Source organism: Cervus canadensis, chromosome 30 (assembly GCF_019320065.1).
Source record: "Cervus canadensis isolate Bull #8, Minnesota chromosome 30, ASM1932006v1, whole genome shotgun sequence".
Taxonomy (NCBI): domain Eukaryota; kingdom Metazoa; phylum Chordata; class Mammalia; order Artiodactyla; family Cervidae; genus Cervus; species Cervus canadensis.
In genome coordinates this window covers 15325605-15338418 of record NC_057415.1, presented here as the reverse complement: position 1 = coordinate 15338418, position 12814 = coordinate 15325605, and the positions used below count along the sequence as shown (strand labels likewise).

General features: G+C 43.2%; 1 protein-coding gene across 5 annotated transcripts in view; it reads left to right on the top strand.

Moving 5' to 3' along the window:
- The window catches only part of PTCH1 (patched 1), a 69358-nt gene that overhangs the window by 22357 nt on the left and 34187 nt on the right, over nt 1–12814 (top strand). For all 5 annotated transcript variants that reach the window (XM_043453921.1, XM_043453920.1, XM_043453919.1 and 2 more), the window contains 5 exons: nt 6600–6789; nt 9585–9654; nt 9748–9839; nt 11550–11748; nt 12039–12160. In XM_043453921.1, the coding sequence (XP_043309856.1) occupies nt 6600–6789; nt 9585–9654; nt 9748–9839; nt 11550–11748; nt 12039–12160 (673 nt within the window). The remainder of the gene's footprint in view (nt 1–6599; nt 6790–9584; nt 9655–9747; nt 9840–11549; nt 11749–12038; nt 12161–12814) is intronic.

The following is a 12814-nucleotide window of genomic DNA, read 5'->3' as shown; positions in this document are numbered from 1 at the left end:
GCTTGCTCAGCTCCCGCAGAAGGACAGGACTGGGGTTTACATCTGCCTGCAGTAGCATTTGAGCAGTCAGGGGAAATCACTATAGGGCCTGGGACAGTCCACAGCTGGGCAAGTATGCACTTAGAGATACAGCCAGGCTCCACTCGGCCACATTCTGCTGGAAGCCAGGGACATCTTGAGCTCTGCGGGCTTGACTTCACTCAGCCCCTCTTAGGTGGGGTTGACCGCAGTCCTCATTTGCTGCAGCAGCAAGTGACCAGTGAAGAATGGGCCTCCTGACAGACGCAGTGTCATCTTGGGAATTGGTGGCCCTGTAAGAAATACCGGGTGGGGGTGGGGCAGTGCAGGCAGCAGGTCCAATGTGGGCAGAGCGCTGGGCTGACCTGATCGTGTCCGACAGGGCGAGCGGGCGGCTTCAGGAAAGCCATTCAGAGGAAGCAGCCCGGGTGGGAACAGATGGCACCACAAACAGCTGGTGTGGGGGCTAGTAGTAGGCGCATGCTCAGAGCCCCTGCTACCACGGCACTTGGCCCTCCTCATCCCCCCACGCAGTCCCCGGGGAGGCGTTGCAGTGTGTCTGTCCGGCTCTTGTCTTGTTTTTGCTGTTTTCATGGCACCGGGCTCTCTTCATGAAGACAGATCCTCTTTGGGCTATATGACTGTAGCATTTTCCCATGGCAATACCCAAGGGCACAATCCCACCAGGAGGAAAAAAAAAAACCAGCCTAGAAGCTTAAGCAGCATTTGGCTAGTCATGAATAAAAGAGATGGGTGGAAGAGTGACTGAAACTCACAGCCCAGAAGTTTTCAGCCCATTGCCCAAATTACTGAATCTTCATTTTTTTCCAGTTTAGAAAATGAGCTGGTGCTAATAATTTTACAGTTACACTCTTTTTAGAGATTTGTACTTTTTCATTCTCACAATTACCCATCGCAAGATTGAAAAGAGGACCTGAAGCAACTAAAGGGGGGGAAAAAAAATCTGTCTAGAGGCTGTTAGATAATTCATGGGATTAATCAAATGCAAATGCCCCACTTGCATATACACAGACCCCATTTTCCTAATTGGACTCTGAGTGGGTACTTTTCAGGCTGAAAGGGTCATTTGTTTTGACTGATTGACTTTTGAGGCTTTGGGGAGAATTAATATCTTATACAGATGACTGCCTGTTCCCAAGGCTCTGTATTGAGGCTGTTCATTCATTTATTCATCTGACATACTGAGTGTGAGCCGAGGTGAGTGGGCAGCGGACAGTTCCTCCCTGAAAGGACTTGGAATTTATTGGGAAAAACACTTTGGTTGGTCCTTCAGAACATCTTTATGTGAATTACAATACGCTTTTGGCAAAAGCTTTTTGCATGAATGCCACAGATGTTTATTAAGCTCTGTGCGAAAGGCCGTGCTGAGGAAGGATCCAGCAGAACATCATAGGGAACGTCTGGTGTCTGCCACGAACTGGAAGGGGACTGACCTGGAGGTGTGGACCCGTGAGCAGAAGGGTCTCCCAGCTATCTAATGGCCCTTCTTCACCTGGGAAAATTACACTTAGTTGAATTTGGGGAGGGAAGGATCAGCCTAACTTGATCAAGAACTTTTTTGCAGGAGTGATCCTTTAGACCCCACTTCTTCGAAAGAACTGGCTTAAGCCTCTGATTTCCGAAAAATGAAATGGTAGACTTTGTAGGTCAGGAGGCTTAGAGCAGCTTGTTCTCTGTACCCTCATCACTCTGCTCCTCTAAGACAGCCCCTCTGGGACCACGGGAAAATGGGGCCTGTTCATTGCTGCCCTTGGAGTCCTATGGAAAAAAAAACTATCTCCTTGGTGGTGGTAAAATATCTGAGAGGTAACATTGCTGTCCTTTAAATAAAGATAGCAATTATTCGTCCTGTGTAATTCTAAAAGCTCTGTTGGTAGTCTGGCATGTGGAACTGGGCACTCCTGAATTCATATCCTTGCCTGGTGCGCAGAAGCCCCGAGGGTTGCAGGGCAGTCGGTTAAAGGCTGACTCCACCTCTGCAGTCAGCTGGGAACCTTGGGCAAGTCACCCAAACTCTGTAGCTGTGTTTCCTGCTCTGTAAAGGATGGGTGACAATACATGCCCTTCAGTAGACAAACTAGTGAATGGAGGCCTGCTCAGCTCCTGGTTAAGGGTTTGGGAAACTTCACCTGATTGTCAGTCTTTACACCATCCTATGAGGTTAGTAGTGTCATTTTCACCCCACATTACAGAGAAGGTTACTGAGACTCAACTATATCCCAAACTTCAGCTCCTCGAGTGGCAAAGCTGGGGCTCAGAACCCAGGTCTTCTGATTTCTGTTCCTATCATCTGTCCATCTGCCCCGCTCCAGCTTGATGGGGACGTAGCACTAAGCAGAGAAGAAATGGCAGCCTGCTCCAGCATTCTTGCCTGGGAAATCCCATGGACAGAGGAGCCTGGCAGGCTACAGTCCATGGGGTCGCAAAGAGCCAGACATGACTGAGCAACTAAGCATAGCACAGCAGTAAGCAGAATGTTTAAAGATAAGTAAATAATGAGTGTTGGAGGGCTTTGCAAATGGAAAGCACCACAGGCATATAAATTTTATTTTGTGTCCCAGGATCCTCAATATCAGTTTTCCTGAGTCTTGTTCAAAAAGTTCGATTGTTATTTTGTTGCTTTGTCTGTTGAGTTTAGGAGAAGGAAAAATTATGAGAGGACTTCAGACTATGGTAGAGGTGCATAATATTATTGCATTGAGTTTATTTTTAATTCAGGTGCCTGTCAGGTAGCTTTCATATTTTTCTCAAAAAGTCGCATGGGAGTCTTAATTTTATGTGTTCTCTGTAGAAGGATTAAGAAATAGAGATAAAGCCCCCCAAAGGGAAGCAGGTAAACATTCATAAACCACCACACGGTAATAACCACATTCACATGGTTGTATCCCCACATCTATATCACAAATGATGGATCTTATGGGTCATTCTGCTCAGTAGTCAAAAATGACTATGCAGTATTGCACAAATATGAGATTATTTTTTAAGTAATAATGAAGGACTTTGACCTTGACAATGATAAAGAGAAGGGAGCAAAACATTTCCCCCATGCCACACCCATAATTTCAGTCACCTGAAATGGCTTCCTGAGACCACAGCTTCACACTTGTGCATGCTGACAAAGATAGTAAGACAAGGAACATCTCGGGAACCATCACTGAGCTGTGATTTTAGGATAGGCATTTGCTAGAGGAGCAAAAGTCAGCAAGTCCATAAAACTGCCCTGTCCAAAGGGGTTTCTGTTTCTGGTAGCTTGTTGCAGAGCGCCTTGGCTGGATACTGATGTAAGCCCATGTGAGTGCTGTGCAGTTTATGACACCGGTTCACCCGAGAAGGAGCTCAAGTCTGCCAGTGCAGCCAAGCGAGTGATTAGGTCATGGTCTCACCAGGCTCCAGCCATTCCAGCCTTCTTTCTCTCCCTGCGGCAAGGCAAACCTGAGGACTTCGTGGTTGCTGGTTCTTCTGGCCAGAATGCTGTTCCCCCAGCTCTTCCACGTCAACATCAGCATTTCTTCCTTCTAGGTCTTCCCTGGCAACTCCATCTAAATTGGCCTTTCACCTGCTCTCCACCACCCAGTAACTCACATGGGCATCACCATCTTGATTTCCTCCTTGGTACTTGTCACGCCAGGAAGCTACCACATTGGTTTGCTTGGGTACTGCCTGTCTGCTTCACTGGCCAGCGAGCCTCTTGGAATTGTCTTAGCCACTACACGCCCCAGTGTGTAGCACATAGCACTGAACCCCTCAAGTGTTTACTGGCTGAATGATTTATGGTACAACTATCAAAGCAAGTGGGTATCAACTAAACTTTTTAAAAAGTTACTGAATAGTTTTTCAAAAACCTTCATATTTGTTTGTGTAAGATGAAGTATTAAGTAAAATATGGTCGCATAATATGGAAAAATAACAGTACTCAAAAGTAGGACATAGCATAGCCAGTTGAGGAAATTTTAGAATTCAGAGCCCTTCACCTCTAGTTGCTAAATCTGCCTGTGATAAAAGTCTTGGTTGAAACTGGTTGTCACATTAGCAAAATAGTCATATTTATCACTAGACCAAAGAGGTGGATGAGCAAAAAGGTTTGTAAGTCTACAGATATGACAAATATACCCCTTTATTAAAATGTAGGTGTTAAATATACATCTTAAAAATTCTGAAAAGATGATGTTACGGAATTCCTATCTTGTAGGATATGGCATCATTTCTGAAACCCACTGTGATAAATTAATTGATTCATTAAGAGCTTGGTCTAGAAGAGTTTTAAGTTTTTAGCAGCATGAATCTTGCATTTGCTTTTTATTTTTGTGTGCACTCCCCTCAGGTCATCGCCTTATTGGTTATAGTTACAGGCAGCTTATTGGCGGGGGGGCGGGGGGTGTGGAATGTCTGTGGTCCTGCTTGGATGTTGTTTGTTTTTACCTCATGGTTTTAACTCACCTGACATTTTAAGCTTCAGTAAAGGTAAAGCAAGTACTACAAGTTTGTAAACAGAATGAGAAATCAGGTACTATGCCAGTGTTTAAGGAGACAGGTGGAAATATAAATGATTGGTATGTGTGGGGCATTGATGTCTTATATCCAGAGAAGAGGAAGGGACTGAGCTTGCTTTTTTCCTGAAAAGGCTGTTTGGAGCTCCGTGGTGTGCAACTCTGTGGCTTTTCAGAAGTGACCTCTGGACTAGTAATTGGCTTTTTTTTTTTTTTGGCCTCAAACAGCTTTTCTATCTCTGGAGAACGTGGATTGAGTGTAATTCAGTTCACTAGCTAATTGGTTGAAATAATGCATAGTGATTCCTGCCAGAAGGAGCCAGACCCTGCCTGCAGGCAGCTTTAGTGGAGCATCCTGAGAAGGCCTGGGGCGTTATGTAAATTCCTGCTCTATTGCAAGTTGCTTCCTAGGTTTTCCTACTGTCTTTAACTTTGCATTGATTGCTAGGGCCTCAATAATTCCCTGGGCATTTATCAAAGTCTTCTGCAGCATCTATTTAGATGTTTAGTTTTTATAGCCAACTGATCATTTCTCTGTCTCTTCCCCTCCCTCTCTCTCCCCCTCTCTTCTCCCAACCACCCCTTCCCACTTAACCTCCCCTCCCCCTTCCTCTTCTCTCTCGAACACACACAGTATGCTCGGCCTCACCTCACAGAGTTCTGCAGTGGCCTTGGCCATCTGCGTGAACCTGCACAGATGACCCTGCCAGTCTGCAAATCTGGACTAGTTTTCCTAATGAGGGCATTATTTGCTTTTTATCCTGCTCTCTTGTTTATAAAATATGCCAAGAGAACTAAACAACCCGCTGTTCCCAGTACTTATTTACTTGCTCAAACCAAATGTTTATGTCCTTGAATACTAAACTTGAAGAAAAGGAATTTCTCCTCGTGGGAAAGCTGAGGTGATCCCTGAGGGTTCTTTCTGAAAGATAGCTGAAGGCCTGCTTTTCAGTAAACATTCAGCTTACAGTGCCTGTAGGAACTGGAGTGTGTGGGTGCTCCAGGATTCCCTTACGTTTGCTGCCCCTGTGGGCCTTCCGTCAAAACCCTTACTTACCCATGTTGAATCAAAGCAGCCTCTTCAGAGCTTCTTCTCACAGCACCCATCCATGCCCATGGCCCATCTGCGCACACAGCCCCGTCGGGAAGTGAAACTCCCTTCCTGCCATATGTTGCAGCATCCTGAGCTTGGCATGTTCTAAAGCCCTAATTGAAGTATAACCGAGGACCTGAGGAAGAAGAAAAGCAGTTCTTAGTAACAGCATTACTTGTGCTTTGTTGTGCTGGCTTTTCTCATGCCCAGCCGTGGCTGCCTGCTGGAGATTCTGGGGTGGGGGTTCAGACTTACTAGGGAAGCTTCCAGAACACAGGCAGCCCATCCCCAGGTGACTCAGAACCTGACAATGCTTTCTGGATGCTGAACACGTGAGTCTGAGGGAGCAGGTTCCAGGGCCTCCCAGGACAGCCACGGCGGATCCATGTGGTTCCTCTCAAGTGGGATTTCCCCTTGTGCATCTGACATGAATCACATTATTTATTTTCTCCTGGCAAGTTTTGTGCTAAATACACATTTGCCACCTTTCCTTATTTCTTTTTCCAACAAGGAGAAACATTTCCTTGTTACCTTTGCCAGATTATTTAGGAGAAGAGTGTAAATTGAAGCCATTTATCTTGAAATGCACTGCAGGGCCACATTGTTTATACAAGTGAAAGAAATTGTAACAGGGGTATTTGGTCTAGTCTGCAAGGAGAAGGTGTCTCAAGTTTTCCTTCCCCTCCCCCTTATACATATGGTGCATTAGTTAGAAGGTGCACAGAGCACGCATGCATTAGGTTTGCGTATGTGACAGGCAGGACCATTGTTAATAGGTTTAGTGAGTATTTTTCATATGTTTGTTATTCGTAGAGTTAACATTGCCAATCATAATAAAGTGAGTGTTACTCCTCTAACATCAGCCATACATTTTCATGATCAGAGCTCATTTATTACGTACCCTGCTCCTTTTAGTTAGATAACAGAATGGGAATTTGGGGATTTTGCTGTTCTAATTGAAACCTCTACGTGTTTACCAGTTGGTGGACGAGTAAGTCGTGAATTAAATTATACTCGCCAGAAGATTGGAGAAGAGGCTATGTTTAATCCTCAACTCATGATTCAGACTCCCAAGGAAGAAGGTGCTAACGTCCTGACCACAGAAGCGCTCCGACAGCACCTGGACTCTGCACTCCAGGCCAGCCGGGTCCATGTATATATGTATAACAGGTAAGGTGGTGGGGAGAGCGTGCTGGCTTTAGACTCCTTTGTTTTAGTCAATAAAAGTTGCTCTGGAAATACACCTGGAGTGTTAGTTAGTTCAGGTAGTTTTCCAGTGCAACGATTTTTAAAGTCTTGATTCGTCTCTAGAGTTTAGTAACATATGAATTACATTACTTTACAATGTATTTTCAGTAAGTATCTTGGCACTCTACCCAAATAAGTATGGTCCTTCAAACAGCCATTTGGGTGGCTGCCTACCCATTCCAAAGATATTTCACTATTTTAGACATTTCTGGACCAGTTACATTTTCGTCAATTCACAAAGAATAAGAAAGAAGTTACTTCTCATTACTTTGTATATAGTACAGATGCTAACAGTTGGTGTGTGTTACCAAAAGCAACAACAAAAAAATAGTTTGAACTACTGTGATGAATTCCTGGGGACAGGTAGGCAGAATAAGGTGGATTAACACACCTTTGCAAAATACTACCCTTCAACTTCGTAGCTGATTTAGCAATGCTGTGGATGTAGTAGAAGCATAGGAAGAGTTCTGGAATGAAACCACTAGTCTTCTTACCTATCTAAACAGAGTGTAGGGACTACATCCTATCCATTCTTGTCCCCCAACACTTAGATCAGAGTGTAGGGACCACATCTTATCCATTCTTGTACCTCAGCACTTAGATCAGAGCAGGCACTTGGAGTTGCTTGACTGACTGACTGCTTGGATTGCTGAATTTAAACCGAATCTTCTCCTAGAACTAAAAATACCACTGGGTTGGCATTTACCTAACTTTATCCTCCCCCCACCCCACCCCCATCATCAAACACCTCTAAAGTGAGTGCTTGGCAAGTACTGTATTTCATAGGAGAGAAGAGGAGGCAGCAGGGTGGATATATTCATTGTCCAGAGAGAATGAAAGGTAGAAAGTAAAACCAAAATCTGTACTTGTCCCTTCTCCTACTGTAACCTCCAACCTGAGATCCCATCTTCACTCTTCCCAGCACAGCCCTCTCAGTCTGTAAGCAGTGCTGTCGGGGAAGCGATCACCCAGTGCAGTTTTGCAGAATGTGCAAGTGGAGGCCCATAAAGAACCTGGAAATGGGTGTCCCAGGGCTGCTGTAAGCATGCCCAATGCATTCCTAACAAAATGGGACCCTGCCTTAAGAGGGCTTGTCCCTTACACTCTTAAGGACAAGGTGGGAGCATCTGTACAATGAAATTACCATCTTACACAACAATGGAACCAGAGAACTTTTATGCATTGACCTGAACTTTAAAGAATACCTTGTTCAACCCATTTCATTTATTTTTTTTTAGGTGAAAAAACTAGAATTTGATTAATTAAAGCATTTGTCCGAGTTCAAATAGGTTATCAAATAGTAGTGCCGGGTTTCAGACCCTTTCTTCTGATTCTAAGCCCAGTGGATTTTCTGAAACATTAGCCATGCCCTTCTCAAGCAGGTGTAAGTAAGAGTTAGTTGATAAGTGATGTTGAGAACCTACTAGTGCTTGATTTTATGTGTTGTGCTATATGGAATTAAAATGTAAGTATATGTATAGATGGATGAGTGGTGGGTGGATGGGTGATTGGGTGAGTTGGGCCCTCTCAGGAGCTGACAGCCTGTAGTTAGGCAGAGGATAGACAATGCAGAGAAGCAGATAGGACGCAAACTCAGGCAGTCCCGCCTACAGGTACTCGTGCCAACAAGGAGAGCACTGTTCTGGGGTTCAAGAGAAAGGGGTCACTTTCAATGGGACTGATCAAAGAAAGCTTAGCAGAAAGGTGGCATTTCAGCGGGCCACTGAGATATGTGGCACTGGAATATATGGGAAGTTTCCATAAGGAAGAGGGCAGAGTCCAGAATGTCCTTTTGGGTAACCGATACAAGAGAGAAAAAGGAGCCCAGTGAAACAGAGCAGTCTGGACAGAGTTTTGTATCTGTTTTTCTTTACTTGGAGTTCTCATCCCTACCCTATCCTAGTTTTCTCTTCTTTCAAATTGGACTTATTTCCCTAATACACTTGGGTAGAAGGTCTGGGTTTATTTAGCACTCTTTTAGGGATAACAAAACTCTATAATAATAGGCAGATGATAGTTAATAGAGGTAATTGTTGATCAGGGTATTTAATATAATTTCTATAGGACAAGAATAGACGAATGTAAAGTGGGAAACCAATCTACCTGGAAATATTGTTTACATTTATGGTTAAGAGCAGAAACATTCATTTTGAACACTGTTAATAAGGACATTACCTACCAATAAGAAAGTAATCTTTTCTCCACTTCAGTATATGTTAGTACATTATCAGTTCAGTTCAGTTGCTCAGTTGTGTCCGACTCTCTGCGACCCCATGGACTGCAACACAACAGGCTTCCCTGTCCATCATCTACTCCCGGAGCTTGCTCAGCCAGTCGGTGAACCTCACTGATTTAGTCCCCACCTATTTTGAATTTCTGATAATTCAACTCTGAATTATCTGCCCGAAAGTTGTTTGATGTATGTGGAAAAGCAGGTTAATGGTGTAAACAAGATTATTGGGAGAACACTTCAGAAAACAAGACTTTTCAAGTACTTTGGTAGCATTCATTTACATAAACACCCCACATGTTAATTACAGTTGTGTATTATCTATTCATTAAAGTAAGCTTGTTGAATCTGTTTGGCAAAGCTCTGCTCATTTTGACAAATACTGAAAAGTGATCAAAATTGGAATTCTTTCTGTACGTTCTGTAGTTCTGATTTTGCACAGATTTCCTTTATTACAAGAAATATTTGTCTCTTTTTTATTTTATAGGCAGTGGAAATTGGAACATTTGTGTTATAAATCTGGAGAACTTATCACAGAAACAGGTTACATGGATCAGGTATATATTTTCTTTTTGTTTGCAAAAAATTCTCAAATAGCCCAGTAGTATACATTAGCATAATGCATGGCCTGTTCTTTTCAACTTTGACAGATAATAGAGTATCTTTACCCTTGTTTAATTATTACACCTTTGGACTGCTTCTGGGAAGGGGCGAAGTTACAGTCTGGGACAGCATACCTACTGTAAGTGTGTGATCTTATTTTCTGATCTCTGTGATTTCTAAACTCTAGAATCTTTCTGATGTTACTTTATCATTGTTTATTCTATTTTAGTTTTGAATAAAAAATAAAAACATTGAAATTCCATGTGCATATTTTAAGTGAATAGCTGGGGGAGAGGGCAGAATGTTTTTCCTCTTTTCAAAAAAAGTTCTGTAGGCATCATTAAATTTCATTCACTTTTACCAGCCTATTTATATGCAAATAAAATGCAAATTATTTCAGAGTATGTGTGATTTTTAACTCTTTAAAATGTTTGCAGTTTTGCAGACCTAGCATTTACGTAGGTTTAGCTTATTTTTTAAGGAGAGAATTTATTAGTGGGTACATGCTAAAGGTTAAGATCTTCCTGTTAAGTGAAATGCTAACCTTTCTTTGGATCACATTAATGACATTTAAGAGAGAAACCTACTATCTTTGAAGGCCATGGTAAGGGAGGCTTCACAGTTTAGCAGTTGAATATTATGTATACCACATCATTTAAGGAATAATTGTTAATTAATGTAGACATTTTCAGTTAATTATGCAAGAGTTAGTGCTTGGGTTATTGTTTCTCTTCTAGCTTGCACATATCTGCAAAAGCAATTTGCAGTGGCCATACCCTGACCTTCAGTGTACAGTTTTAGATGGGAAATAAGGGGTTTTATGTTTTCTGGTTGGGAGATTCTGAATAATGACTTCAGCCTGGTTGAGCAGCTACAGTGTGGTTTGAACCACATAACAGGCAGCCAAAAGCCTTTCTGGTCTGTCAACAGCACAAATTCAAAAGTGAGTGTGGAGGGAAGTGTCCTTCATGGCGGTGATGGCAGAGGCAGCAGGGGTCTTGTGGGGTTGACTGCTGGGCTGTCAGAGAGCACTCATAAGTATGGGATTATTAAAGGTAATGGAGATCAAATATTTTTATTGATGACATTTACACAAAGCATTTATTAGGCTGGCAAGTGCTAATTTGACTTTGTGATTTTCTCCCCACCTTCCCTCTCCCCTTAATTTTGGGTCTCAGTCTTCTGCTTAGGAGCACCCATTTGGCTAATTTTGTTTTTAGGTATTAAATACCCTGTATAAGCAAGTAAAGATTCTTTAATGTCTTTGTTAATTTATAAGTTTTCTGTTTGCCATGTCCGTTCATGAGTTATTTTCCTGATATAGGCTTGCATATAGGCATACTGGAAAGGAAGATTCCCTGGTAGCTTAGCTGGTAAAGCATCCACCTGCAGTGCAGGAGACCCAGCTCAATTCCTGGGTTGGGAAGATCCCCTGGAGAAGGGAGAGGCTACCCACTCCAGTATTCTTGGGCTTCCCTGGTGCCTCCGACCATAAAGAATCTGCCTGCAATGCGAGATACCTGGGTTCCATCCCTGGCTTGGGAAGATCCCCTGGAGGAGGGCATGGCAACCCACTCCAGGATTCTTGCCTGGAGAATCCCCAAAGACAAAGGAGCCTGGAGGGCTGCAGTCCACAGCGTCACAAAGAGCTGGACACGACTGAGTGACTCAGCACAGCACAGCAGCATACTGACAAGGAGCGTTTCGTTTTTGTTCCAGGGTCCCAGAGTTATAGCTGTATCCCCCAAAGCATTGTACAATCCAGATGCAATCTGGATTCAGTCTGGTTATTTTACTCAGGGCTTAGAAACCTCTCTTTCATTGTCTCACCTCCTAATTTCTTTCACAGAGGTAAGCCTCCTTTGCAGTGGACAAACTTTGACCCTTTGGAATTCCTAGAAGAGTTAAAGAAAATAAACTATCAAGTGGACAGCTGGGAGGAAATGCTGAATAAGGCTGAAGTTGGTCATGGTTACATGGACCGGCCCTGCCTCAATCCAGCTGATCCAGACTGTCCCGCCACAGCCCCCAACAAAAATGCAACCAAAGTAAGTACAGCCATTGCATTCTCTTCAAGAGAAGAACGGAGAAAAACTTGATATTTGCCCCCATTTTTAGTTCTCTTGTTTTTAAGATTTTGCTCTCAACTTTTTTGGTCTGTGGAATTAAGTTTGTTTAAAGAGCTAAAATTTTGCTGTAAGATTTGCCATACGCCTCTCATTAGCCTTGTTATTAATGTTCTCACTGAAACAAACAAGCCCTTAATGCACTGGATTTTAACAAGGCATGTGACCTGCCTACTAATTCCTGTAATTATGTTGCTGTCTTTTTATTTTAGCCTCTTGATATGGCCCTTGTTTTGAATGGTGGGTGTCATGGATTATCCAGAAAGTATATGCACTGGCAGGAGGAACTAATTGTGGGTGGCACAGTCAAGAACAGCACCGGGAAGCTTGTCAGGTAATCCAGGACGTGGAAAATCCAAGCCGTCTCTTCTCTGTCCTCTCCTCAGAAACCACGTCTCTTCTGATATCTGCAAGTGTGTTTGTGTTAATACTTAACTGCTATCCTAGCTAGCTGTCTGGCGTAATAGAATATTAGAAAATATTAGTGACCAGACCAGCTCAAAAATCACCTTCTGGGGAACTTTGCAAAAACAGGTCTATCATGTTCATCAAGACCATAGCGAGTGATTGTAGAGTTTTAGAAGATCTACCTACTGCGTAGAAAATTGGGGCAAATATAAAGTAGGCAAGAGGGATTGGTCATACCATGTGGAGTTAAGTGATACGAGCTGAACTCTGTCACAGACTGTTAAAAGGAAAGACCAGCAACTGACGGCTAAATGAGAATTATCCTCTGTGCACTTGTGGACTCCGCTCCGTCAAGTGTCAGGCACTCCGTCTGAGATTTCTCCCTCGAGAGAGCCGTCGTCTGGGATTTCTGCACAAGCAAGCATGCAACGCTGAGCCCAGCATATCTGGTCAAGCTATCTACTCCCCTACCCTTCCTGTTTCGTTGGATAGAAACTGAGAAAGGAAATTGCCTATTAATTTAATTTGGGGGTATATCTGTAAAAGGTTTGTAAGGTTACACCTTTAATATGGTACATCG